Source organism: Felis catus, chromosome B3 (assembly GCF_018350175.1).
Source record: "Felis catus isolate Fca126 chromosome B3, F.catus_Fca126_mat1.0, whole genome shotgun sequence".
In the NCBI taxonomy this organism is placed as follows: Eukaryota; Metazoa; Chordata; class Mammalia; order Carnivora; family Felidae; genus Felis; species Felis catus.
In genome coordinates, this window is record NC_058373.1 from 31,890,005 (window position 1) to 31,917,792 (window position 27,788).

At 58.4% G+C, this 27,788-nt stretch overlaps 1 protein-coding gene and 1 long non-coding RNA gene across 3 annotated transcripts in view; one reads left to right on the top strand and one right to left on the bottom strand.

Moving 5' to 3' along the window:
* Positions 1 to 27,366, top strand: part of STRA6 (signaling receptor and transporter of retinol STRA6) — a 29,828-nt gene extending 2,462 nt beyond the window's left edge. Inside the window, exons 2-20 of one of the 2 annotated variants that reach the window (XM_019832075.3) lie at positions 6,955 to 7,138; positions 10,373 to 10,464; positions 10,616 to 10,682; positions 10,997 to 11,082; positions 12,275 to 12,414; positions 13,052 to 13,075; positions 13,268 to 13,434; positions 14,755 to 14,877; positions 17,046 to 17,113; positions 17,292 to 17,368; positions 17,640 to 17,701; positions 18,646 to 18,808; positions 21,940 to 22,015; positions 23,022 to 23,155; positions 24,284 to 24,401; positions 24,485 to 24,586; positions 25,293 to 25,456; positions 25,713 to 25,862; positions 26,497 to 27,366. In XM_019832075.3, coding sequence (XP_019687634.2) covers positions 10,412 to 10,464; positions 10,616 to 10,682; positions 10,997 to 11,082; positions 12,275 to 12,414; positions 13,052 to 13,075; positions 13,268 to 13,434; positions 14,755 to 14,877; positions 17,046 to 17,113; positions 17,292 to 17,368; positions 17,640 to 17,701; positions 18,646 to 18,808; positions 21,940 to 22,015; positions 23,022 to 23,155; positions 24,284 to 24,401; positions 24,485 to 24,586; positions 25,293 to 25,456; positions 25,713 to 25,862; positions 26,497 to 26,645 — 1,923 coding nt within the window. In that variant the 5' untranslated portion in view covers positions 6,955 to 7,138; positions 10,373 to 10,411 and the 3' untranslated portion in view covers positions 26,646 to 27,366. The remainder of the gene's footprint in view (positions 1 to 6,954; positions 7,139 to 10,372; positions 10,465 to 10,615; positions 10,683 to 10,996; positions 11,083 to 12,274; positions 12,415 to 13,051; positions 13,076 to 13,267; positions 13,435 to 14,754; positions 14,878 to 17,045; positions 17,114 to 17,291; positions 17,369 to 17,639; positions 17,702 to 18,645; positions 18,809 to 21,939; positions 22,016 to 23,021; positions 23,156 to 24,283; positions 24,402 to 24,484; positions 24,587 to 25,292; positions 25,457 to 25,712; positions 25,863 to 26,496) is intronic. The other variant, XM_045059041.1, reaches the window with a different exon arrangement.
* On the bottom strand, positions 18,340 to 21,065 carry LOC123385857. Its single transcript, XR_006599009.1, has 2 exons — positions 20,756 to 21,065; positions 18,340 to 19,068 (listed from the first exon to the last, which is right to left on the bottom strand). It is a non-coding gene; the product is annotated as an uncharacterized LOC123385857 (long non-coding RNA).
* Positions 27,367 to 27,788: the final 422 nt, after the last annotated feature.

The following is a 27,788-nucleotide window of genomic DNA, read 5'->3' on the forward strand; positions in this document are numbered from 1 at the left end:
GACTCTGAGGGCCAGGGAGATCAAGTTTCGGGCAAATGGTTTGGAGGTGGGGGTGGAGAGGCTCCTCCTGAGACAAGCCGTCCTGTGTGCTGTGTGGGGCCCAGCCTGGCTGTGGGCCTGACCTGGAGAGATGGGGGTGGGGTGGGCTTCTCTGATCCTGGAATCACAGGCGGGAGGCCTGGGGGTGGGGGGGGGGTGCAGGAGGCCTGAGGGGTGGGAGGAGGGGCAGGGCCAGAGCCGCAGAAGGAGGGATCTGCCTTTCCGGGAGGAGGAGATCAAACACCTTCTAAAGCAGGTGCTGGGGACCCTGCTTAGGGCCATCTGCTGAGACTGCACAACCAGCCAGCCTTCCAGGATCCCAGCCAGAGCTGGTGCTGGCTCTCAGAGGAGGAGACCTCAGTTGTTGGGGAGCACCCTGGGGCTGGAGCCAAGCCTTGCGGGCCGGGTAAGACCAGAAGAGGTGGGGGAACAGGGAGAAGGTACTTCAGTGGGGGGGGGGGCAGAGCCCCAACAAAGGCTTGGAGGCAGGAAGGTGGCCGGAATGGTAGGGTAGAACAGTTCTGAAGGATGAAGTTGGAGACCTGGAGATGGCCGTACTGGGGAGCTGGCTCTAAAGACAGGGAGACATCAGTAGAGTCGTGTCTGAGTACAGTTTGCTGTGAGAGATTGATGGAGAACCCTGTCCTATGGCCAGCAGGGAACAAGGAGAGAGAGCTCAGAGAGAGAGAGGGAGAGAACTCAGGGGACCTGCCCAGAGTCAGTTCCTCAGTGAAGAAGGCAGGCAGCACGAAGTCTATGTGTCAAGGCCCGAGCACGGTGGCACCACTCCAGGGAGCACGTGCTTGGAAGGGAGAATCGGGGCTCTTAGAGCTGAGGGATCTTCACGGCCCCGTGGCCAGTCCTCCTTTGAAGGCAGAAAACCATCTGTAGCATCTTGATGTGACCAGCCTCTTCTTGTTTGCCTCCCCTGATAGGGCACTCACTACTCTGTGATGGTAAGAAAGCTACCTTTGTCCTGAGCTGAAAGCTGCCCCTCTAGCTTCCCTCCTCTGAGTCATTTCTAGCCTCGCGCTCCGGGAGGGGAAGAACATGTCTCTCCCTGCAACAGCCGGCTACCTTCCTCCTACTTCTCACCCGGGTTTACACTCATACCAGAGCAGGCTGGCCGAAGTCCCTCATGTATGAGGATGTTGTTGGGGAGGGGGAGGGGAGGATTCCAGAAAGGGCATGTCAGGTGATGCTTCTGATGCTCCCACCTAGCAAGGGAGGTAGGAGGTAGAGAGGTAAGAGGTAGAGAGCCATCCACACTCTCCCCCCAAAAGCTTAGTAGCTGATAACATGCCTTCCAGCCACTGAAAGGGGTCAGGCTCCGTCTGGGGCCAGGTTATGAACCTGTGTGTGTCAAGGGCAATTCGATACACAGGCACTGTGAGAACAGACCCAGAGCTCACGGGCCTGCATAATGTTGAACCTGCACCGGCTGCCTATCCACGGGGGACCTCCCGGGGGGCGGGGCCCAGCTGCACAGGCAGGCACATTCCCACTCCCTACTCCCGGGCCAAACACCCCTTGGGCATTCTCTGCTGTGCTGCTGGGGACTGGGGGTGTTGCTGAGGCTCTGACTTGTCACTGAGGCTTGGGTGTTGTGGAACTTTTGTGGGGTGCAGTTGAACTCGGAGAGCCCAGAGCAAGGATGGGAGGGTCGTGGGCAATGGGGTCTCTGGACCTTCTGCAACTGCTCACCATGGTTCTGACCAACTTGTGCTTGATTTGCCAGTGTCTCAGGGTCCTTGGACTGTGGCCAAGGTTCTGGGGTGTATCAGAGGATCCGGTGTGATACTGAAGTTCTGGGCGTTCATGGGGGTGATACTGTGGTTCCAGGAGTTCTTGTGTTGTTACTAGAATTCTGAGGATATTACTGAGATTCTGGACGTGCTCTGGAGGACCTGGGATTCCTTGGGGGTATTTCTGTGATTTGGGCGATGCTGCTGGCCCTTCTTATTCCCTCTGGCCCACTGTCAACTCCCTCTAAGCCTAGCACTTTGCCCTTTGAGGATTTTGATAGCCACAGGCTGCTGAAGGCACACATGTGGGCCTCTGTTCCTGGATGCAAACATTCCTGAGATTTAATCAACTTGAACAAAAACATGGGGAGGAAGGAAGCCCTGTCATCCCAAGGTCCCAAGGCCTTCGTGGGCCAGCTCCAGCCCTCGGGGCAGTGCAGGGCAGCCCTGTGCCAGGCCCAGGGAGCAGATGGCCCTTATCTTCCCAGAGCGCAGAAGCTTTTCGTGACCCCCTCCTACAGTGAGCAGGGCTTAGCCACCCCCCAATCTGTGCCCAGCTGGGAGCTCTGGCCTGGGCTGCCCCTTAGGTATTTGCATCAGCCTTATCTGATTGTGCCCACATGGGCTTATGCAGGTCACAGCTAGGTGGCCCTGACCCCTGCCCTGTCTTCTTGCCTTCCAGACTCCCCTTCTTAGCTCTACTAAGACACCTCATTCTTACTACCATTGCTGACCCTGTCTGACCTCGGGACCCTGCTCCAAGCCCCCTCCTCCGGGAAGCCTCCAAGACTGCCCAAGACATAGCCTTATTCCCCCTCCCTACCTCTCTTCTCTGAGCTACTGCAGTCTGTCTCTGAAGTGCCTCCACTCTCCAGCCCCTTCTCTCCTGATGGCAAGTGCCAGTCTCTGGCTCTTCTGGGTATGAGTCACCCTATAAAGCCAACTCTAAGGGCACCTGAGTGGCTCAGTGGGTTAAGCATCCGACTTCGGCTCACGTCATGATCTCACAGTTCATGAGTTCGAGCCCCGCATCGGGCTCTGTGCTGACCTCTCAGAGCCTACTCTGTCCCTCTCTCTTTCTCTCTCTGCCCCTCTCCCACTTGTGCTCTCTCGCTCAAAAATGACCAAGCCGAGGAGGTACTTTGGGCTCAAGGAGTAGGGTCCCTCTCCCAGCTTGAGCCACGTGGCCACCCAGTAACCATGGATCTTCGACCCCGTCTGCCTCCCTCTCTACCCCCACCAGAGTGAATGGAGAGGCTGGGGACCAGGAGGGTGGCTAGAAGACAACAGGGGACACTTGGGTAGTCGCAGCCTCTGTGGCTTTGACCTTCTTGTTGCAGCCAGTGCCTGGTGTGCTAGCTCCACATTCTTGGGCCATGAAGTCATTGAGAGCAGTGAATAGTGGCCTTGGGGAGAGGAGAGCCCGCAGTCAGAGAATCTCCAGGCTGGTAGCCCCACCCCTCCTGGGGCACAGGCAGGGTTGAGACCCAGAGAGGCCAAGAGAACACTCAGGATCACACAGCCAGCCCCAGGGCTCAGGTAGGCTGCCTCCCCAACCAGGACATTTCTCTTTGCTATATAGAAACTGTGTCCTTTCCTCCTGGGCCTGCTCCTGCCTGTTTCCAGCACAGCCCTGATCAAGGTACTGGGCACCAGGCTGCCTTCTGTCAGCTGTGCCCACACCCAAGGAGAGGGACAAAGCTCAAAACTTCCTCACCTCTGGTTAGGGCCTCCCTGAAGACGGCCTCTGCATCTCCCTGGTGAGGAGGGAGGTGATACCATGGGCACTGGAGTAGCCCTGGTGGGGAGAGGAAGGCATTAACTGGAAGTCCCTTTTGGGGAGGGGGCAGGGTTTGGTTAGGGGAGAGGTACTGTGGGGGAGGGACCAGGCCTGGGCTCTGCAGGGCCCCTCCCTGCCAGCGTGGCTGCAGCCCCTGAGGTTGAGAGACACTCCTTCACAGGCAGCCTGGATGTCTTTCCATCCAGGTGCCCAGCTGGGTACCCCTCTCTTCCTCCAGGTCTCTGCTCCAATGTCACCTCCTCACCAGGGCTTTCCTGACCATCCAGCCTAACGCAGCCAACTCCTGTCTGTGTCTCTTCTCTTGTCCCAGTTTATTTTCCCTCTCAGCACTCACGACACGGCCGTCTCGCCACTGCCCCGGTACACGTTGGCTTCCCTGTCTCGCTCATTGCTACATCCTCAGTCTGTAGAACCTTCCCCGGTGCATAATCAGCATGCAATCCACCTTTGTTGGCCAAATGAATGGATGAACAAACCAGACTGGGGAAGGAAACAGTCTCTGACAGGCAAGATGGTCCAGTTATGAACATAGAGGGAATGAGCTCCCCATCACAGACTGGACTCCAATTGTTGGAGGTATCATGATGGGGATTTAAGATCGGATGGGACTTAGTTGATCTCTAAGCTGGGGGTCCAAAACTCCTCAGCAGTGAAGGGAGTGCAGGGCTCTGGTGTTGGAGTAGAGAGTTCTGCAAAGCCTGGCTGGAGAAATAGTGGCCCGCACCGGACAGGCCCCTGGGGGAGTGACGGTCACTAGAGCAAGCCATGGCTTTGCAAACCCAGTTTATAAAGGCCTCAGCAGAATGAGGGAGCAGGAAGCAACTGAGGCAGAGCTCTGCCCCCAGGATGTCACAGTCAGGCCTGGGAGGCTGGATTCACCCCAGGTTCCTGGGATCAGACAGGAAGTGTGGGCTCCCTCATCACATCACACAAAGTGCCGACTCTGTTCTGCGTCAGCTGACACTGACAACTCTGTGGGGTGGGGCGGGAGTTCTGAGCCGTCTTCCTGGAAGAGGGACCATTTGGGAAGGAGGGGGAGCAACCGAGGCTGACAGAGAACTTGGGCCCTAATCCTGAAAAGCCTTGTGGGCCTGGCTATTAAATTTACATGGGGAGCTTTTAGGATTTCAAGCTCTGTCTCCTCTGAGCCTCCCCCAGGGCTGTTCACTCTATCAGGAACACACTTCCTTCTACCCCCACTCCCACCCTCAAGACCCCCAACCTCCGCTCACTGGTTTCTCCTTGCCCTCAGATCTCCACAGAAAGGTTTTTTGTTTTTTTTTTTTTTTTTTTTTTCAGGAATCCTCCACTTTTCCGGACCAAATTCAGTTTCCTCTGGTACGCATCAGAGCATTCTGTACCTTCCCTTTGTAGACAGGAAGACTCAGACTCCAGGTTATTTACCCACTTGTCCCCCCTACACTGTAAACTCTCACATCCCAGGGCCCAGAATAGTGCCTCCACTTAGTCATTGTTCAATGAATTTATGTTAAAAGAATAAATGAGGGGTGCCTGAGTGGCTCAGTTGGTTAAGCGACCGACTTTGGCTCAGGCCACGATCTCTCGGTTTGTGAGTTTGAGCCCCGCATTGGGCTCTGTGCTGGAAGCTCAGAGCCTGGAGCTGCTTCGGATTCTGCATCTCCCTCTCTCTCTGCCCCTCCCCTGCTCATGTTCTGTCTCTCTCTGTCTCTCAATAACAAAATAAAAATGTTAAAAAAAAAAAAAAAAGAATAAATGGATGGGGGCACCCAGGTGGTTCAGTTGGTTAAGCGTCCAACTCTTGATTTTGGTTCAGGCCATAATCACAAGGTTCGTGAGTTTGAGCCCTGCATCGGGCTCTGTGATGACAGTGCAGAGGCTGCTTGGGATTCAGTCTGTCTCTGCCCACCCCACCCCCACCCCCCATCCGCCCCTTCCCGCTCCCCGTCTCAAAATAAATAAACTTACAAAAAATAAAAAGAATAAATGGATGAATGCCTTTAAAAAAAAAAAATCCTGTTGAATGAATACCTTAGCTGGGGAGGGCCATGTCCCAGGGCCCCTCTGGGGTATTGGAAAGACAGGGACCTTCAAAGGTTCAGAGGGCCTGACCCCCACCCTGGGACAGGGGCCTGAGAACTGTTCTCTGTCTTTATCTACATCTTGTCTCCCTTCTGAGCTGGGGCCAGGAGGGGGAGGGGAGCTGGCCAGGGGTGCAGCCTCTCAGGGGAAGGAGGATGCAGAGGAAGCCCCAGCCTCTGCCAGGCCCTGCCTCCCTTACCCTCACCCCACAGCCTGGGAGGAGCAGGAGACCGGAGGGACCCTTCTCGCATACTCATGGGTCTGGTTTGTGTTTAAAGGACTAATCTCCGCCTTGTGGGGGTGAGTTATCTCCTTGTGAAATCAAGTTGGAGAAACTAGAAGGGTTTACCAGTGAGACACATATTGCCTCCTTCATGGAACACCAGGAGAAGGAATGGCTAGACTCCCCCTCCCCGCCTCCGCCCCTAGCCCAGCTGCAGCTGTCTCCTTGGGTTGCAGGACGCTGGACTTGTGTGTAACTGGCGCGCTGCAGTTACAGTGGGCAAAGGTGTGGGCGCTTCGGGGCAGGCGCTGGGGGCAGGTATGTGTGTGTAGCCAGGTGCCCGCCCGACCCTCCTGGCCGCACCCCTGCAGGGTGGAGCTGGGGCCTCCTGCCCCGGGAGGGGGACTTTGTCAGGACCATGATGGGATCCCATCAGGAGGGCCAAGGGAGCCAGAGACGGGCAAGCTAAGGCTGGGCGGGGGGTGGGGGTGGGGGGGTGGGGTGGGGGGGTGGGGTGGTATCTCGAGGGAGCCAAACAAAGAGGGGGATTGGGTTCAACCCCCGAGGGCAGAAAGGACCTGGAGCTCAGCTGGGAGGGTCCAGGCTGTTTAGGCCTGCCTGCTGCCCGCCCACCCTTTCATCTCTGCAGCTCCTTCCTCCCTGCCCTTCCTTGAGTGTGTGTCTGTGGGTCAGTCTGGGTGGCTTTGGGGAGGGGGAAGGAAGGGGGGGGTCTCCGTGGGCAGCTTGGATTGGACAAACTTTCTTTGAAAATGGTCCTTTGCACAAAGGCTGGGGGTCAGACCGACAGGTGCTCCAGCAAGAACCTAAGGACCCTGAGGGGTGCATTCTTCCCAAGGGGATAACTATCTCCAGCAGGAACGGGCAAGACGGGGCGGGAAGGGACGGGAAGGGACGCAAAAAGCCCTTCCCCTTTTCCCGTGCCAGCCTGCCCTGGCCCTCTCTCCCAGACAGACTTTTCCAGAGAGCTAAAAGCAAGAAACTAACCTTTAGGATTAAAGAGAAACGTTTTTTGTTTGGGTTTCTTTCTTTCTTTCTTCCTTTTTTTTTTTTTTCCCCCTCCTAAGCCTCTTTTCATATCGGTGGTGGCTTTTTCCCTGACTTGTCTGGGGGCGGGGGCAAGGAGAAAGGCCAGAGAATGTCGTCCCAGGCGGTGGGGAACCAGACCTCCTCTCAAGCCACGGATGACTACTCCTATGGCAACTGGTACATCGACGAGCCCCAGGGTGGCCAGGAGCTCCAGCCAGAGGGGTAAGTTGGAAGCCCTGGCTCTGTCCCCCAGGAGAGTGGGGTGTGGCCGAGGTCACCGGTGGGGGGATGGGGAAGCCCCTGGGCCAGGACTGCTAAGATGAACCATGTCGCTCATTTGCTGTGTGACCCTTGGCAAGTTACAGCCTCTCTGGGCTCCAGACCCTTGTTACATGGGAATAACAGCCCTTGCCCTGATGTTGGTACTTGAGGGGGACCTGGGCTGGACTGTCACTTACAAAGCACCCGTGTGGTTTGTTCACAATACAACCTCCTGGGCCCCATCCCTGCAAATTCAGATCCTGCCAGTCTGGGGCGGCTCCCTGGGTGACTCCAGCTGGGCTGGAGAGTGAGTGCTGGGTGAGTGGTTGAGGGAAGTTGGGCCTGCCTTCAAGGGGTTACTGGTTCCTGTGGTGACCATCTGGGGCGTGGTGTTCACAAGTGTCAAGTTCTCTGGGCAGGCGAGGGCAGGGGGAGACCTGAGGAAAGAAAGTCTTTGAGGAAACATACCACCCTGTTGCCTTTGGCTGGCTCTGAGTCTCCATGAAGATGAGGGGGTCCTTTCGTTTTTGCAGGAGTGCTCAGGCGAGCCCAGGGGCAGGGGGCAACCACAGCGCGGTCAAGTGCGGCCAGAGGACTTGCCAGCCCCTATCTTTGTTGAGTCTGGGCACCCCGGCAGAGGGGCCGGGGCTCCCCGGGCCCCACAGGCTGCCGAGGACTCCTCGCCTGTGTGGGCCCCAGAGCCCTGTTCTCCCCTTCCTGTTCCTGGCTCTGGCCCCAACCCCCACCCCCCCTCCTCTGTCTGAGGGCTTACAGTACTGGAAAGGTGAGGCTGGGGGGGCGGGGGGCGGAGCCAGATGTATACACATCTGCTCTCCATCAACAGTGGAAACTGGAGAAGGAGACATGCCTGTGTGCCTCCCCAGGGGCTGGGGCTGCGGCTGGGCCAGGCTTGGGTCACCCAGCAGGGACAGAGGCCCCACCCAGGCCTGGGGGAGGCTGCTGTTGTTTGGAGCACTCAGGATGCTGGCCACCTGGTCAGCAGTTCCGCGGTCAGCAAGGGGTTTCCCACCCCCTTCCCGAGCTGATCTGGACAGCCTGTGGGCTCCCCTCGTCCCTGCTGCATATTTTGGGGGCGGGAGAAGTAGCAGAACGGGGAGGGGCCCAGGAACCCATGAGGGCACAGATCCTGACTTGGGTTAAGACCTTAATCTGCAGCTGAGTCCTTGGGAGCCTCAGGGCCCGGGGGGATTGGTTGGGGCCGGGCTCTTCAGATATGGCTCAGAATGAAGTTGGGTACATAGCAGGGCCTGCGTGATGGGGAGCACTGCCTGTCGTGTGCGTGGCATCTGGGATTTGCAGCTCCCTCCTCCCGCCCCAGGGAAGAATGAGGAGGTTTGCTTGAGTCGACTTACTTGGCCAATCCAAGTCTAGTTGCTTGTCCCCCAAACCCCACCCCCGAAGGTGGAAGCTCAGGGGAATCCCAAGGAGATGAACTTGGGCTCACTTCTCCTTGAGTGAGTCAGACAACCCAGGGAGATGGTGCGCAAAGCTTTGAGGAGTTCCTGATGGTAGTCCCCCTTGGCACGTCAGTGTGCCCCAACAGGCTGGGGTTGGGGCTGGTGGGCACTGGTGACAGTGGCTGGCTGGACTCAGTCTCCTGGTCACACTTAGCCAGGGGCCCTCATGGTAGAAAAGGTTGGGGGGTGGGCAGTGAGTCTGATGGGGTGAGCTGTGTCATCTGGGGTCTTCTGTGGGCATAGGACTGCTCCAAGTAAGCCGAGCTCACCCTTTCCTACCCCCCGGAGCCCCTCTGACCAGGTTGTGTGCCCAGCCCGACATCTGCCCATGTGTTATCCCCTCCTCACCAATACTGACCTTCTCAGCCAGAGCCTGGGGACACAGATGCCTGTGGCAGCCGTCCAGGATGGCACTCGCCTCCCCCGCCCCCTCACTTCAAAGGGGAGTTGGAGGCTTCCCTCCTGGCCTGCCTCCCAGCAAGAGGCCAACACCAGGCCCTTCTGCTGTGGCGGTGGGGGGAGGGTATCAGGCCCCCCCACCTCAGACAGCCAGCCTTTCCCTCCCAACCCAGAGAGATGTGCTGGCCTTTCCCTCTGAGTGAGGCCCTTTGTAGGCTCAGAGCCTAACGTCTAGGAACAGCGGTCTTGCCCCTCTGCTTCAGTGTCCTCACCACTGCTGTCTGACCTCTGTCCCTGAGTGTCTGAGACCAAGCCCGGGCTTCCTTGGCTACATGTGATTCTGGTCCTCACCTCTCATCTTGGAATAAGGCCTAGAACTCAGCGGTCATTCTGGAAACTCCCCTTCCTTCTACTATCCTGTCTCCAGGCATGTACATTCCTCCTCCTACACACCTCTGAGACGCACCCTGCCATCCCCCTTCCCCAGCCACGGCTTGTGCTCAACTGTTTGAAAATGCCGATTCTCAAAGATTTTTGATGTACGGAAGTGACCGTTTCATACGGTTCGACTTAAAACTTCCTTCCACGCTCCTTACCTCTCCCGCCTGGTCAGATGTGGGCGTTGGAGCCAGGTGACCTCAGTTCGAATCCTTGCTCTGCTGCTTTCCTAACTGTGTGATTTGGGCAAGATACTTAGCCTCTCTGAGCTTTGGTCTCCTTGTCTGAACAAGGGGGATAATGATAGCACCCACCTCTTAGGTAATGCCTGAGTTAAGACAGGGAACAGACAGCATCGGGCACTTAGTCAAATTCTTTGTAAGTATTACTTGCTGCTGTTGTGATTCAAATTGAATCACAGAAATCTCCCCAAATCCAGAACAACCACCCTGTTCAAACACCCTCGGTGGCTCCCTAGTGCCTCTCAGGCCTGCTGCGACCTGCTTCTGGCCTGCCCTCCCCCCTGTAGACTGTAAACTGAAAGTGCCTGGCCCCGACCACACGGTAGGCTGCCTCATGTTCCTTCCTCTACACGGAGCTACTTTTCCCCTTCTTTGCCTCAGCAGGTGCTAACCATCTTGTAAACTCAAATCAAAGGGCCAAATCATAGGGCCAAACACTTGATTGCTTGACCCAGGCAATAACATTCAACCACTGTGCTGAGAAGGAGGGGTCTATGAGGGCTGGAGCAGTCAGGGAGGCTTCCTGGAGGAGGGAGGAATGAAGTGGGCCTTGAAGGATAGGAAGAATGTGGGTGAGAAAGAAGAGGGGTCCAGGTCCAGCTGGCCCACTCGGTTTCTCCCATGTTTTCCCCTGGGAGCCCCCTGTCTCCTTCAGCGCTGTAACCTCAGAGCTTGGCATGGGGCTGGCACACCACGAGGGGCGTGAAAACCCTGGAGTGACCCTGAGAAGGTGGAACTGGGCACGCTTGTGTAGGAGAGACCGGAGGGTTGAGGGGGGTGGTGGGTGGAGCCCCAGGGTAGACCGCCTGGGACCCCGAACCTGGCTGCACACCCAAGGGAGTCCCTACACGGCCCTGACCCAGCCTTCCCTCGCTCTGCAGGGAAGTGCCCTCCTGCCACCCCAGCGTGCTGTCCGGCCTCCTCCATGCCTGCCTGGCTGTGCTGTCGGTGAGTCCAGCCTGAGTCCGGACTGGCTTGCAACCGACTGCCAGGCCGGGCAGGGGCTCTTGCGTTCCCTGCTGAGGCTGGTGAGGGGGGGCCCCGGGAGCTCTCCCAGGGTGAGGACCCCAACCAGGATGCAGCCAAGTCCAACCTCTCAGACTTTGGCCACCTCTCTCTGGCCAGTCCCCAGTATGCCTCATGCTTGTGCCCTGGGGGAAGGGGAGGGAGGGGGCGTCCTGGGCATTGAGGCCAAGCCCTCAGACTCAGCCCCTCAGGGAAAGGTCTGGGCACCCACGTCCTGCTCTGTGCTGTCCTTTCAGATCCTTGTGCTGCTGCTGCTGGCTGTGCTTGTGAGGCGCCGCCAGCTCTGGCCCCGCTGCGGGCACGGCAGGCCTGGACTGCCCAGGTTGGTGCCAAGGCCTGGGCACTCCCACGCAGGTGGCCCGGCTGACAGGAGCCACTCTGGGAGCGTGGTGGTTTGTTAGGTACCTAGACGTCAGCTCAGGTCTCGGTGACGTCCCCATCCTTTCAGCCTGGGGGCTCTCCCTACACCTACCTGGTTCTCAGTTTAGTCAGGAGCCCCAGAGGGAAGAGGGCGGGGGGACCCGCTCAGGCCCACCTGCTCCTGTTCCAGGCCCAGGGAGACACAAACCCAACAGGGCCCGGCTCCAGGATATATTTCCTCAGGTGGCCCATGGTCTGGACAGGGGATGCCCATGAGGGTTCGTTTCTCTTGAGGGTATCACCAGACCCCGATGTTTAAAGGCAGATCATGAGAGGCTGATCTCCAGTCCCTGTGGCTAGAACTTTCTTCCCCTATCTTCTTTAGTCCTGCGACCCCAGAGCCTGGGACAAGGATGGCCCTGAGGAGATGGGCCTGGGCAGGCTTATATGGGAGAGAACAAAGTGTTGGGGGAGGTGGTGATGGGAGCCCCAGTGTAGACAGCCTCGTTCCCAGGCCCAGACCACACACCCAGGTGGGTCCTGCCATGATGGTTTTGGGGAGGACTAGCGTGGGGTTTCTGTCACTGGTGGGCCCAGGAAAGAGCTTGTGGGCTTGGAGGGAAGAAGGAATCAGGATGGAGCTCTCGAGGCATGAGGTGAAGCTGGATGACAGATGCGGAAGGTCTGAGAGGCCTGCCCTGAACCCAGAGGGCCAGGGCCTGGGACGGCTGTGCCCGCTGTCTGCCCTCTGCCCCGGGCCACACCCAGGCCGGGGCGGTGGCTATTGCACAAGGATGTTGTGACTCTCCGAGCTCTCTGAAGGTTTGCCAGCCCAGACAGACTGATTTGTGTGGAGGCAGCTGTTTCCCGGAGCTTCCAGGGTGGGCGGAGGGAGCGGTGCTCTGGCTTGTTCCTACTGTGTGTATGTGTATCAGCGGGATGTCCTGGAGTCCCTTTGCCACAAGGCCCAGAACTTGGTACACAGTAGGCACCCCACAAATACGTGTGGGATGAATGGGTGATGGGGCCTCAGTTTCCATTGGGAAAGTTTCCACCTCTACCTCCCCGGTTTATGGAACGTGGCACAAGGGAATGGGGGTGGGGGTACAGGGCCTGAGTGACTCCCTCCTGTCCTGTCCCTGTCTCTGTGCCAGCCCTGTGGATTTCTTGGCTGGGGACAGGACCTGGATGGTGCCTGCCGCTGTCTTCACGGTCCTCTTCAGCTCCTTGTGTTTGCTGTTCCCCGCCGAGGACCCGCTGCCCTTCCTGACTTTGGCCTCACCCACTAGCCGAGGTACCCAGTGCAGCTGAGGCCCTGGGGCTAGATCGGTGGGATGCACCGGGTGGGAATTCGGAGCATGGGGCAGGGCCCTTCTGTAGCGAGTCAGGTAGCCCCCATCCGAGTCGTAAGCCGCTGCCGGGAAGATGCTGACCCGCTAAGCTCCCAGCTGCTCCCACAGTGCATGAAACCCGCCCTTTGTGGGTCCCAGCTGTTGGGTCACTACCGCCCTGTCCGCCTCTTCTGTTCTTGTGCAAACCGCACCCCCAGAACAGCGCAGGCTGAATCCCCCAGGCAGCCCAGCCCTCTGAGAACGGAGGAGAGTGGGGAGAAAGCAGGAGGGGTTCTGGAGAATTGAGAGCTGGGCTCAAGGAAGCGAGGGTGCAAAGGGCAGCTGCCAGCAAGAGGGGCCACTGGCCTCAACCTGATCTCTTCAGATCAACCAGTCCTCACAATGACCCTGCAAAGGGTGGGTAGTAGCCCACCCTCAGGGATTCAGGACCCTGAGGAGGGTCCGGGAAGGGAAAGGGAAAGGTAATAAAGTAGCAACTTTAAGTTTATTGACAGCTGACCAGGCACCTGTGCTAAGGGCCGTACATGTGTCTTCTCATGCTGTCTTTGCTAATATACTACCACCATTTCCATTTTACAGATGGAGAAAGTGAGGCTCCCAGAGGTAACTTGCCCGAGATCACAACGGCGGTACTAGTCAGAACGTGAATTTGAATGTGGGCCTCTGGCTCACTGAACCAGCTGAGGGGCTCAGAAGGCGGAGGCAGGAGAGCGGCCTGGCGGGGGTGGGGGCTGGACCCAGGCCCCACATCTGCCTTTCCAGCAAGTGTCTCCCTCTGCCCCTCTTGCCTTCCAGGGCCCTGGAAGATACTCGCCCTGCTCTATTACCCTGCCCTCTACTACCCTCTGGCCGCCTGTGCCACGGTCAGGCACGGAGCCGCACACCTGCTGGGCAGCACACTGTCCTGGGCTCACTTCGGGGTCCAGGTGTGGCAGAGGGTAGAGTGCCCCCAGGCACCCAAGGTAACCGCGGACTCACAGCAGCCTGAGGCAGAGGGGCATGGAGGGCTGCATGGCTCCTCTCCTCTTATCTATGTGCTGGGCTTCTCTGCTGCCTTCCACTGTGCACAGAACTCCACTCCTGTAAACACAGGCCCTTCCACACTGGGCCGTCTGTGGGAAGAACAGGGGACGAGGCTGGGCCTGTCCTCAGCACCGTCTGGGAGGGGACAGAGAGGGGAAAGGGAGAGCCTAAAATCCCTCCATTATTGACTCCCCAGCCTTCCTTTGGTCAGGCTGGAGTGGGGGCGAGGAGTGATGGAGGAAGACAAGCCCCGAGTAGGGGGAAGGTCTTGGAGGGTAAAAAGAGAATTCTAGAACCTCAGAACCTGGTTCACTGGCTGCTGGCTGGGGGTGTGACGCTGCCCCATCTAGAGCCCCAAGGGTGGAGCCAGACAACCTGAGCTCGAACCCAGCTTCTTCTCTCCCTCCTCCCTCCTTCCCTTCCACAAACATATTTGAAACACATACTCCGTGCCAGGGATGTTTCCAAGCACTGGAGCACAGCTGTGAACAGGACAGATGAAGCCCCTGGCATCCCAACAGTTGTCATTCCGGAAGGGAAGACACAATAAGTAAATATACAAAATGATGCCAGGTGATGCTAAGTGTTTTGAGGAAACCACATCACCAGTCTGAGGCTCAGTTTCCCCCCTGTAAACGGAGTTGATAACGCCAAACCTTCAGGGCAGAGATGCAGATTGGTTGCTTTCTTTGAGAGCTGGGACTTGACTGGTCTTTTTCACCACTCAGAGCCTGGCACCTACTGAGCTCCCGGTAAAAACGTATTGAACTAACAAATTAAGTGAGTGAATACAGAAGGAGCCCAACCCTGGGAAGGTCTCGGTGCCGGGAGGTAGGGCATGTACTTCCCTGATGCCCAGGTCGCAATTGTACACAGACAAAATTAGGCCCTGTTTTAATTTTCAGGGGCCTGTGCCCAAAGCCCAGGAACTAAGGAACATAGAAGGCGGGTGTCCCCGGTTTCAGACCCCATTGCAAGGAGGAGGGGATTACATAGCTTCTTCTCTTGGCTCCTCCCAGGGCTGTGGGAGTCCGGGAACCCGGGGGAGGGTGAGCATCTCCACAGGGCCTCACAAGGGGAAGCGAGAGTGTTGGTGCTGAGTGGCCCAGGTAGGGGGTGGGCATGAGAGACCCAGAGGCCTCAGGCCACCCTCATGGCAGGTGGGAGTGAAATGGCAAGGGAAATTGATCCTGGCCTTCTGTTGGGGGAGGCAGGCAGGAGGTTAATGTGTCTGGGAATCTGTCTGTCTGTCTGCCTAGATCTACAAGTACTACTCCCTGCTGGCTTCCCTGCCTCTGCTTCTGGGCCTCGGATTCCTGAGCATTTGGTACCCGGTGCAGCTGGTGAGAAGCTTCAGCCACAGGACAGGAGAGGGCTCTGAGGTAAAGGGGCAGGGCTGGGCTTCTGGTCACGCCCGACACCCTGAGCTCCTGTATGTCTGTTGGTGCCCTGTGGGCAATCGCGCTTCGTGTAGGGCATAGCACATAGCAGGTGCTCAGAAAATATTTGTTGAGTCACCAAGTGACTGGGTAGTCCCCCCTCCCAGGGCAAAGGTTAGGCCAGGCCCTCAGCTGGCACCCAGGATACCTGGGGCACCCCGCCGGACGCACAATGGGGACCCAACAAAGGGAAGTGGACCAGAAGGCAGAAGTCAGAGCTCTGCTTCTGAGACACAGAGGCTCCAGGTGGAGAAATGAGACAGGCCAGGAGCCATGTGCCCACTAGGAGCCCTGCAGATGCCGACATGATTCAGGAAACACCCAGGGCAGAGTCGCTTCATGAATCAGTTCTAGGTTGGATATGGTTGGATAAAGGCAGATGAAGGGGTGGGCTGGAAGAACTGAGGCCGGGGTGGGGTTGGGGGGGGCGGTGAGGAGCCTCCTGGAGGAGGTAGGCTTCAGTAGAGGCCCTGAAGGACAGGAAGGATTTGGAGTAGGGAGAGAATAAGGAGAAGGTGTGCAGGTGTAGGAAAGAGGAGTAAAGGGGCAGAGATGGCTTGTGTCTGTTTCGTTCACACACAATTTGTAGCACTGGCCAGGTCTCAGCACACGATAGATACTCAACACATATTTGTGAAGTTTTTAGATCGATGGGTGGGTACATCATAACGAGAGAGAATTCTTACAAAACAAGGCAATCTTATTAGGAAGCTTTCTAAGCACCTACCAAGTGTCAGGCCCCAGGCGAGGTACCCTGGACTCAGAGCCACTGACTTGTGTCTGACCTCCAGGAGCTCCCAGTGCCCTGGGGGGATTCAGGCAGCAACAAAGATTCACAGGGCAATGTGAGAAGCACGGGGCCCATCCCCCAGCCGTGGGCTAGCATGGAACTGGGGGGGTCAAGGACTCTTCCTGGTGGGGGAGGAGAGGAAGAAAACCATCCCACAGAGGCCCTCAGGGGGAGAGGGACAGACTCAGGAAAGGTTGGGGACTCAGATGCCGAAAGGGCTTGGTTAACCCTTTAGTTGGGGAAGGTGAAGGCCAGGCTTGAGGCGGCACGTGGGAGAGACAGTAGGGAGGTGGCTGCTATACGGACCGTGGGTGGTGTGCGCGCGTGTGCAGGGGATGGGGCGTGGTCAAGGGGGTGTGGCAGGCAGCTGGCCCACGGGCCTGGAGCTCTGGAGAGGGGCTGGGACTGAAGCTAGACAGGGAGCCAAGGTCCCCAAGGACAGAAGGGGAGTGAGGCGGGAGAGGCTGGGTGGGCTCAGGTCCTCTAGTGGCCGCCCTGGGTCCTCCGTGGGCCCATCCGACTCTGGGTTTGGCTCTTACGTGGTAACACTGGGCACGTCTCTACCCTGCCTAGTCCCTTTCCTTCCCCCTCCAGGGATCTTCTCTGCCTCACCTCTCCCTCCATGCATGCCTTTCCTCTTGAGAAGTCCTGGGAGAAGTAAAATTCTCTTTGGCCCTGGGTCAGGGAGGTTTAAGCCTCAAAGGACCCAGTCAAGCTTCCAGCTGACCCACGCTTCCCCTGGGTTTCAGGGTTGCCATGGCAACCTGTGACAGGCTTGCAGTCTCATGATCAGGGGCAGGGGCTAACCCCATCTTACCGTGGGCCTCTGCCACTTGGCAGGCCGCTTAAGGCCTGGGATGGGGCTTAGACAAATCCCGTGACCCTTGTGATCTCCCTGGAGTCGGAGGAGAGGCCTGGGGGATGTGACCTGGAATGGCCCCCTCCTGTGTCCTGGTCAGGGATGTGCCCGTGGGACATAGGTTCCCTTCTGCCCCAGTCTCAGCCAGCAGAGGCCTGTGGGCCAGGAGGGAAGCAGTGAGAAGTGGCTAAAGCAGGAGAGAGCTGGAGACAGACCTCAAGAAGAACTGCTCACACTGAGTGTTTTTAGGAGACTGATAGTCTCATATTTGGGGAGGAGAAAGGGCAACTTAAGGGGGCACGAACCTCGCCCCCCCCCAGGTCAGTCCTCTGCACCCTACTACAGGCCAGAAGCTTTCGTGGAGCCTGAGCCAGGGACTGTGGTTCCCTGAGCCAGGGACCCAGGGATGGCTCCAGGCCATCTCCAGGTCTCATCTGCTCGTCCATTTGTCTGTCTCCACAGGGGCTGCAGAGCAGTTACTCTGAGGAATATCTGAGGACCCTCCTTTGCCGAAAGAAGCTGGAAAGTAGGTGAGGTCCTAGGCATTCCCTGTGGGCCAGTGGGCAGAGCTGGTAGGCAGGCTAGTTTGGGGGGGGCTGTCCCTGGGCAGCATGGTGGGGCAGAGTGAGGAATAAGCCAAACTCTGGGGCTGGGGCTCAGGGCAGGGGTTTCACCTGAGGGCACCTGCCTGCCTTGGTCTTTCCGCAGCTCCCACGCCTCCAAGCACGGCTTCCTGTCCCGGGTCTGGATCTGCTACAGAAACTACATCTACACTCCACAGCGAGGTATGGAGTGGGGAGCTGAGGTCAAGAGTGGCAGGTGACCTCACCCACTCCTTGCATGAAACAGCTGCAGTGGGAGGCCAGCTCCCGTCCCCCAGAGCCCCTGTCAGGAGGAACAGCCCCAGCTGGGGACAAGGGGAAAGCCCCTGGCCTGGCTTGGGTGGTCTAGGGTCCTGTAAGTCCTGGCCCTTTTTCTGGGCTCTTTGGGAGGGGTGGGGGCTCCCAGGCCTGAGTGGTGCTGGGCTTCCCACATCCCTCCTTTTGGTGACTGCAGGATTCCGACTCCCTCTGAAGCTGGTGCTTTCGGCCACCTTGACGGGGACAGCCATCTACCAGGTATGTCCTGTCCCCGCAGTGCCATTTACCTCTGGACCCCTGCTCCCAACCCCCAAGCCTGGGATGGCGCAGGCCCAGCTCAGCTCCCCCAAAGCCCAAACTACAATCCTGTCTAGCTGTTTCTGGACATCTTGGGAATGCGGGCTGACCCAGAAGAGAGGGGGTGTCAACTCCTACTGGGCTCAGATAGAGTCAGAGCATGAGTTCTGGAGTCGTACAAACACGGATTTAAACCCTGACTCCATCATTTGCCTCCTGTGTGACCTTGGGCAAGTTATTCAACATCTCTGAACCCACTAGCTCAGCTGTAAAATAGAGGAAATAGAATTACTTTCCTCTTTGAGCATTTGGGAAGTTTTAGGCAGATTTGGGCAGTTAGGAAGGAATATGTGTTTAAGAAATACTCCCCTCCCCCCCCCCCCAGCACACCCCCAGAAAACCAAAAAGCCCAAATCCTGGGAGATAGGCAGGATTTTTTTTCTCCATTTGACAGATGGGGGAAATTGAGGCTCAGAGAGGTGGATTTGACTTGGCCAAGTTCCTATTGCTAATACCTCACGGTAGCCAAAACGTGAACCCCGGTGAGCCTGGGCTCATCCGTATGAGACGCGGCTTTCGCCAACATGGGAAATTGGAAATTTCATGTTCTGAGGTTTAGACAGTTGTCCAAAGACAGATGTGCACAGCTGTGCCACTTGGAAGTACGGCTGCCGCCTGTTAGGCCAAAGTCAGACCTGCTCGCGGCGTGCGGGGTAGGGGCAGGAGGACGCCGTTCTCGGGGCAGACAAGAATTTTGGCGGGTGCTGGCCCTGTGGATGCAGCCGTGTGCCGCCGCAGTTTCTCCCCCGAAGTCTCCCTGCTGGCTCAGAAAACGCTTCTCCTGGGGTGGCCGCCTGGTGTGAGCACGGCCAGGTCCTGGCACCTTCATTCTGGGGCTCTTCCAGGTGGCCCTGCTGCTGCTGGTGGGCGTGGTACCCACCATCCAGAAGGTGAGGGCGGGGATCACCACGGACGCCTCCTACCTACTGGCCGGCTTTGGGATCGTGCTCTCAGAGGACAGGCAGGAAGTGGTGGGGCTGGTGAAGCATCAGCTGTGGGCTCTGGAAGGTGAGGCCTCCCCGGAGTCCCTGAGGGCCCGTTGGGGGGACCTGAGCCGGACACCCAAGCTCAGTCCCAGCTTGCCAGGGACATGCGGGGTGCTCGTGGGTATGTCTCTTCCTCTGTGTGGATCTCAACTTGCTCCCCTCCAAACTGGGCTGGTTGCAGCATCCAGTTCCAAGTCTCTGAGACCTGAAGGAGTCATCTCAAGCCCGTTGTCAGCTTGTGTGGTGTCTCCCACCCCGGCTCCAGGGTGCAGCTCTCTGGGCCTGGAGATGGGCAAGGTCTTGGATGTGTGGGCTGAAGGGACAGCCCGTTGAGCCTTGCTGAGGGTAGGGAAGGAGGAAAGGAGGCAGTGACGTGGGACACTGGGCCGGTGGGGTTGGGCAGGATGATGCTTTCTCTTCCTCAATCCCTATCCTCCTGGGCCATCTCCTTTCTCCTTCCCTCCCTTGACAATGAGCCTGTGGGCCAGGGAACCATACCAGCTTCCCCGTCTGGGGTCTGATGCCTCCTTTAGCCCTTAGTCCTGTCATCCACCTATACTACCTCCCAGGCCCTCCCAATAGCCCTGCGGAGGAGACTGAGAAGTGTCCCCCCCTTGACGCATGGGAAAGGATTCACTTGGGGTCGCACAGCCAGGCAGAGTGGAGCTAAGAGAGTAATACAGTCTCCACCACCTTGAGCCAAGGCCTGGTGGTCAGGAGTCCTGGGCCTGCACCCTCTGCTGACTTGGGGGTCCTGGGCTGGTACGAGTGCCCTGGCTTCCGAGGAGGAACACGGGATGGTCGGAACTTAGGCTGCCAGCCTTGCAGGTGGAGGTGTGACTGCTCAGCAGCTGTTCCTGACTGTTAACATCATCCTCTCCCCGCAGACCAGGCATGCCGAGAACGGAAAGGGGCAGGAAGTGGGGGTGGGCAGAGATGTGTGCAGTCACCACTTCCTTCCCTGACCACCACTCCCACCGCCTTCCTTAGCGTCTCTGCTCCCATTTGAGAGGCTACCCTGGACATGTGGCCCTACAGGTTGGACAGGTGACAAGTTCTAGGTGGGCTGAAAATGACACCTCCAGGGAGGTTTTCTAAGTTGGCTGCCAGCTGGGCCACAGGCAGGTGCAGACGTGGCCCACATCGGCCCACATCCAAGGTCACAGCAGCCCTGTTAGCTCAGCCTCATCAATCCGCAGGAACAGGAAATGGAGGCTCAGAGGCAGGAGGCGACATGTCCAGGATAGTGGACTTTTTCTACTCACCACACTGGCATTTACAATCACCTGCTGCAGCTTCCAAGCCTAAATGCTTCCACTTTGGATCTTGTTGGATTCAGGGGCCAAACAGAGCAGTGTTTGCTTTCCTAGTCCGCAGATGAGGAAAACTGAGGTCCAGGAGGGTCCAGAGCTATGTCCAAAGCCACTCAGTAAGCCAGGGATGGGACTGAGATTATATCCGGGCTCAGGGGCCCTTTGGTCTGTGCTTAGCTTGAGGAGCTAATGTCTGCTGAACCCCAAGACCCTATTTTCCGGCTGCCCACTGGGCACCTGGACCATAAGCCTAGCATCATTCACAGAGGGCCCTGCCTCTGAGTCACATGGACTAGATCAGACAGCTCAGATGGAACTCCTGCTTCATCACTTAAAAGCTGTGTGACCCTGGGTAAGCCACTTCACTTCTCTGGACTTGACTTTCCCTACTGCAAAACAGGTGTTAAAGCTACAGAGGCAGCCTTGTCGCTGAGGCCCTCAACCCAGTGGGGGGGAAGACCGATCTATCTGGGGGGAGGAAGCAGAGAGCAGGAGGATTTTGTGGGTACCAGGATTTGGAGAGACCCAGGTTTGGAACCAACTGAGGGAGAAAGGAACGGAGGTAGATGGACAAAGATCAAAGGCCAGGCCTGGGGCCAAGGGGGCTGCCCGCCCCCCCCCCCCCCCCCCCCCGCCGCGTTAACCCATCCACTCACCTGCACAGGCTCACAGACAGGCCCCTCACCTGGCAGAAGGTGGTCCAGAGCGCCCTCTTGTTGGTGCTGAGCTCGCTCCTGAAGGGCAAGAGGAGCAGGACAGAGCTGCATGTGCCTAGTGCTTTCTTAGGTAGCAGTTGTTCTCAAGCCTGGCTGTGCCTGACAATCACCTGGTAACTTTTTTTAAAATCCCAAGGCTCAAGCCGCTTGCCAGACTCCAGAAACTCTGAGGGTGGGGCTCAAGCCTCTATGACTGAACAAGCCCTCCTGGTGATTCCGCCGCCAGCCTAACTCCAAGAAGTTAGCAGGCCCTCAATACCTGTCCGGTGGCCTGGTTGATTTCAGTCAATGGCTGATTGAAATGGATCATTAAGGCTCTATCTTTGCGCAGCCCCCAGTGCTGCGGCTCTCAAGCCGGGCTGCATTCAAAAGCCAAGGACTGGGTCCCACACCCAGAAATTCTGATTTCATTGGCTTGGGGTGCAGCCGGGGCCACGAGGGGTTTTAACAGCTCCGGGAGGTCGTGCTGTGCTGTCAGTGCAGAGACCCACCTCTCCGACACCTGAGGCTACAGGGAACCAGTGCCTGCCTCTCCTTGTGTGTTTGCTCCTGCTCCCCAGTCTCTGGATGGAACACAGACACCAGGAACGCTTCCCTAGGGTGACTGATGCGATCAGGGGGCAGGCACGCCGGGCGATTCTGGGTCTCCTTGGAAACAATTGCAGGTCTCGAGCCATCACTTCCCAGCAGCGCAACTGGTGGGTCAGGCCCTCTCGCTGAGCCTCAGCCCCCTGGTCAGCCCGGCACCCCTTCCGTGGGGTTGTTGTGAGGGTGCAGACTGAGGCTGGGTGTTGATGGAGGGCAGGAGGCTTGCGGCCCCCAATCCCTGCTAGGCCTGAATGCAACACGCCGCAATGGAAGCAGCAAGACAGATGTGAAGACCAGGTCTGCAGCCTCAGAGCTGGCCTCTCCCTGTCCTGGCCGCCAAGTCGCTGCGCAGGAGACCGCTGAGAATGTTGACTTGCACTGCGTCTGAGAACAGGGGGTGGGGTGGTGGCAAGGGGTCTCCACCCAAGGCGGAGCGTGGGTGGGGGGCAGGGGTGACTCCTACCCGGGCACCGCCCCGGCAGCAGTTTGGGGGCCCCGGGGAGGCCGTCCACTTTGCTCTCTCTCTCCCCCTTCAGTTTGCTACATCTCGGCCTTGGTCCTGTCGTGCTCACTCACCTTCCTCATGCTGATCCGCTCACTGGTGACACACAGGTCAGTGGCAGGCTCTGACTCCCCAGTGCAGCTGTGGGGAAGAGGTGCAGGGGCCCTGAGCCAGGAGGCCTGTGGGGAAAGCCCTGGGTCTGGGAAGAGGGGAGAGCCACTGCAGGCCCAGGTGGTCACTGTGTCCGCCTGCCCAGCTGCCCTGTGGTGGGTGGAGAAGGCGGGGCTTCGCCGTGCCCACCCTCCCGGGCTTCCTGTCTGGTGGGAGTGATACAGGGCTGGAAGACCCCAAGCTGGGGTGTGGACTTTGCCCTCTGAGAAGGGACCACCTGGGTGGGCTGGAAGGCAGCCTGGGAAAGCCGGGGGTTGGAAGAGGCAAGAGATGGGGGGAGGAAGGGTGGCCAGAGGCAGGAGGAACAGTGTCAGAAACAGGGACTGGAGTGAACCTGCCACATGCCAGCGTGGCTGTGGAGGTGGCCCGGCTGGTGCTGGGGCGCTGAAGAGATTGTGATGGGCCATTGAATCCCAGACTGCCTCGCTTGCCCGCACACTGTGAGCTGTGAGCAGAGTGGGGAAGAAGGTTCTGGTTAGGAGCAGCGTGGGTGGGAAGGGGAGCAACGGCAGAGTGTGCATTTGCCAGGCCTCAGGGTTTTTACCCAGGGATCTTTTCCCACAGGGTTGGCCCTACTTAGGCCGGCGTTCAAGGCCCTCAAGCCTCTGCCTGCCTGGAACCTTGCTTCCTGCGAGTCACTCTCCGTTCCTACAATCGTTTCCTCGCCTTTCTGACTTGGCTCAGGTTGAGCCTTCCGCCTGAACTCATCTCCCTCGATCTCTGCCTTGCACTAAAACTTACACTCATTCATCCTTTAAGACTCTACTCAGATACCACCTCCTCCAGGAAGCCCTGTCTGGCTCCCACAGCCCTTGGCTTTCCTGCCTGTGGCCATAGGTTGTAATTAGACAGGGAATTCTGCCAGAGACTGGCCCAGAGGAGGAATTTAGGGAGTGTGTGTGTTCCCTGAGATCTCTGCTTTCCTCACCCCCTTCCCCCAACCAGGGTCAACCTGCAAGCTCTGTACCGAGGGGCTGCCCTGGACCTGGGCCCCCTGCCCCGGAGTCCCCACCCCTCCCGCCAGGCCATATTCTGTTGGATGAGCTTCAGTGCCTACCAGACTGCTTTTACCTGCCTTGGTGAGCACCCCCTTGCCCCCTCCCCCGCCCCAGCTGGGGAGGGGAGAGCACTCAGCAGGTCTTGGCTGCCCCTGGGTGTCTACCCGTGCTGGGGCAAACTGGGGCGAGATCAACAAGAGGGACCCACCTTGCCTTCTCTGCCTTCAGGAGGCTCACTCAGGTTGAGGGAGAGGGGCAGGTGCAGAAGCCCTTGGGGAAAGGATACCCCTCACATGAGGATGGCCCCTCACTGCCACCAGGTGTTTCCACAGAGGGTGAACCCAGGGCTGGAAGGTGGGAAGTTCACGGAGGCACATTCCTGCTTACATAAGGGTGGGTTATGCCACAGTGGGCTGCCTTGTGGAGATAATGAGATCCCTGTCACTGGGGGTACGCAAGCAGGGTTCTGTGGTCATTGTTGGGGCTGCAAAGGGGGTCCTGCCCTGAGAGGGTTAGGTTAGGTTAATTTCTAGCATGTTTCTGATTCTCCCCACGGGCAGCGCAGTGAATAAAGCCCTCTGAAATGGGAGGGGCCTGGGGCCAGTGTGGCAAAAGCCAGGGCCTGATTTCCCTGCCTGCTGGTTCCTTCGGTCCTCACCTCCCCGGGGGAGGAGGAGAAGAATGACAAAGGAGAAGAGAAATTACTAGTGCAAAAAGTTGTAATTCCTCCTCTTGGTAGACTTTATACCTCCCAAGCTCTTTTAGACACATGACCTCGTGTAAACAAGTAGCCAGTTGTTTCCATAGACGAGTTTCTGGCATCAACCGTGTGCCAGGACTCTGGCCAATAGGAATGCAACACTAATTTAAAATGCAATCTTGTCCCCAAGGGCTTGGGGACAACTGGGGGGAAATAACGTTTGCAAAGCACTTTGTGGTTTTCAAAGAGTTGCCACAGACATTATATCATTGGATCCTCCCAGCAAGCCTGCTGAGGTAGGGGCCATGACCTCATTTGACCGAGGAAGAACCCGAAGTTCAGAGAGGTAAAGTAACGTGCTCTAGTTGGCACAGCTAAGGCAGCGGCAGAGCAGGGATCTGGAACCAGGTTTGCCCCATTCCTAAGCCCTTGGGTTCCTGGGAGTGCCAGGGTGGGCTGGGGTCCCACAGAGCCTGATGTCTGTCCCCCTGCACCTCCCTGTCCTGCAGGGCTCCTGGTGCAACAGATCATCTTCTTCTTGGGGATCATGGTCCTTGCCTTCCTGGTGTTCATGCCCGTGCTCCACGGCAGGAACCTCCTGCTCCTCCGATCCTTGGAGTCCTCATGGTGAGAGAGGCAAGGAGCTGAGGGCTCTAGGCCCACCCCCCAGAGGGCCACTAACAGTGACATCCTCCCCACCCCGCCTGCAGGCCCTTCTGGCTGACCTTGGTCCTGGCCGTGGTCCTGCAGAACATGGCAGCCCACTGGATCTTCCTAGAGACTCGCCATGGACACCCAGAGCTAACCAACCGGTGAGGCAGCTCCTGGGCTTGTGGTCTCCTCAGGACCTCAGCCTCTTCTTCTTCGGGGTCTTTCCTATTGTGTCCTTCTTCCTCCGCTGCCATCTCTCCCTTTTCTCTCGGGAAGCCCAGCGGAGGGTAGGAGAGCTTGACTTTCCCAAAGAGAAAGGGAACAGTGGCCCAGCCGACTCCAGAATACCTCTCTGCTCACCTGTCACAGTGCCAGAAATACTCCATGAGCCTTCCCTGCTTTGGGGATCAACACCGCTCTCCCCTGGACCCTCTGTGTTCCCCAAAACCATGTGTCTCCCCCTTTGCAGGAAGGAGGTTAACAGAAACATTATTTCCATGTTAGATGGAAAGGCTGTGGGAGGACCTCAGCCCCAGGAGAGACTCGGAGTCAGCGGACAAGGGACCCAGAGGAGGGAGATGGGACACTGGGGTCACAGAAAGTTCCAGGACATAAGCCCCAGCTCTGCCACTGACAGCCTTAGCTAAGCCATCCAGTCTCTCTGGGCCTCCGTACCACCACCTGTCTCCCAGTGTGGTGGGGGGAAGAGAGCAGGTCCAGCACAGGGCAGGGTGCTTAGAAGGTATACTCGATAACTGATAGGCAGTGAACAGCGGCTGTGCTTAGTACCTAGGTCTGACCCTGACCCCGAGGAAGGGGCTCGGTGGGGGAGGGCCAGCCTCAGCCTTTTCTCTCCCCCCTCCCCAGGCGAGCGCTCTCCGCAGTCACGTTCTTTCTCTTCCCCATCAACGTGCTGGTGGGCGCCGTGGTGGCTGCCTGGCGAGTGCTCCTCTCTGCCCTCTACAATGCTGTCCACCTTGGCCAGATGGACTTCAGCCTGCTGCCACCTCGAGCCGCCAATCTCGACCCCGGTAGGGCCGCTGGGCAGGGGCCAGGAGCAGGGGTTGCTTAGGCTGTGCAAGCAGCGAGGGAGGCTCTGCCCCGAGCTAGTCCACGAGGGACTGTGGCGGGTGTGGGCGGGGGACCCACGGGCAGCGCAGGCGCCGTGCGCTCAGGGGGCCGGGGGCGCGCCGGCAGGCTGCTCAGGACACTTCCGGTACGTGTGTTAGGGGTGGCGGCGGAGGGGGGTGGACTGCCCCCAGCGCTGCCGTCCTCCACCCACCGCAGGCTACCACACATACTGCAGCTTCTTGAAGATCGAGGCCAGCCAGTTGCATCCAGCCACGACAGCGTTCTGTGACCTGCTTCTGCGAACACAGCGGCCCCAGCCTCTCCGGGGCCCCCAGGATGGCCTCAGACACGGGGAGGAAGAAGAAGGTGGGCCTTCCCCCTGGGGATGGCGGGAATTGAGCCCACCTTCTCTGAGGGACGAGGCATGCCCCCGCCCCCTGCCACACACAGGACATATGTACGACGTACAATGGAGTGAACCGCAGGAAAATGCTCACTTCCTCTCTCCCTCTGCTGCCTGCGGGAGGAGGGAAGTGAGCATTTTCCTGGTGCCTCTCGAGGTAATTTTTTTCCTTGATCCCACCGCACACTGTCTCCCTCTGCGCGTTCCGTAAGAGTGCACACACACACACACACACACACACACACACCCTTCTCACGCAGAGAATGAGAGGTCTTCCCCTTCCTTACCGCCCGGGAAGTTCGCAGTAGGGAGGTGGGTACCGAGCTGGCTGTCCCAGCCCTTCCTCCAGTCCCCTCCATAGAGCTGGCCCCTCTCTCTTCTGCCTGCCCCCCGCGGGACAACACCCTGAGCCTTTACAAACACCCCTCTGCGGCCCACACTTCTCCCAACCTCCCACCCTATGAGCGGGCCTCTGGAGCCCCCAGGTCACCAGCCTCCCCAACAACGCACATGAGGCTTTCAGACTGCTCAGGTTTGGCGCCAGAGGGGTTGGCTGGGTGTTTGCTGAGTGACTCACAGGAAGTCTCTCCCTCTCAGGGATACAGCTGCTGCAGACCAAGGACCCCGTGGCCAGAGGAGCAGGGCCCAGGGCCCGCCAAGGCAGGGCCCGCTGGGGTCTGGCCTACACGCTGCTGCACAACCCGGCCCTGCAGGCCTTCCGGAAGACGGCCCGGTCAGGGGCCTAGGTCAACGGAGCCCAGCCCCGAGGGTGCGGGAAGCCACCGTGTCCTTGTTTGTGCTGGGGTCCTCCCCTCCTCCCAGCCCACTCCCTCCCCAGCGTCCCCAGCGTCCCCCCCCCAGCCAGGGCAGCCTCTCTGCCAGCAAGTTCCCCGGATCAGCGACCAGCACCAGAAGCCAGGGGTCGCTGTGGTTGGATGGAGGTCTGCCCACACCAGGAGCTTCCAGAGGGCTCTGGTCTGCACCCTTCGTCTTGGGAAGCCAGCAAGGGCTCCAGAGGAAGTAATTGGTGGTGTAGGCTCTTGGTCTGGGAGCCAGTGGAACCGGGGAGGCCACATCCAGGCCCCTCCCCATGCTGGCAATGCCACCAGCCTCAGCCTCACTGCGGTCTTCTCCTGCCTGGCCTTGGTGAGGTTCAGCCCAGAACAGCTTCACGTTCCAGCTCGGCCCCACCTCAGCCTTGGATCTCACCACCACGGAACCAGACACAGGGCTTCCTCTCTCCTCCAGCTTCCCCCTCTCCTCTTGGGGGGGCCTCGTGCCTTCCTGCGAGGCAGCCCAGGAGGAAGCCATGGGCTCCTACTGGGCAGCAAAGTCATGGCTCAAAGCAGGCCCCACACCGAGCTGGCCACACTTGAGAGCCTGATATTTTTGCAATTGGTATGCCTTTAGATATTATGAAAGGGGTTAGTGTGCTCCCTGTAATAAACTTGTCCCTGAGAAACAGTCCTCCGTAGGAGGAGGGTACGTGGGGGAAAACTGCCCGTACTGCCAGTAAATCATGTATGGGGCTTGGGTGGGGTTGGGGTATCCTGGTCACATGTGGGGCTGGGTACTCCGTGCGGGGCAGAGGAGAACCTATAGCCATATCCTTTTGGGTGGTAGAGGGACTGGGGACCCTATGATGCCACCTCTGAACTATGTGGACATTGGCTTCGGAGGTAGGACTTCTCCTGGGTCCTTGAGAATGGGCAGGACTTAGGGAAGAGAGATTTCAGGAAGACAGAAGCAATATGAATAAAGAAGCGGAAGAGGGGGGATGGGGCACAGGGTGGAGCTGTCGTAAAAGGAGTAGACCCTGTGTGCAGCCGGGAAGGGCAGCTGAGGTGGGGGGGGGGAAGGGGGGGTCCCTTCCCTTGCTGGGGACTGGT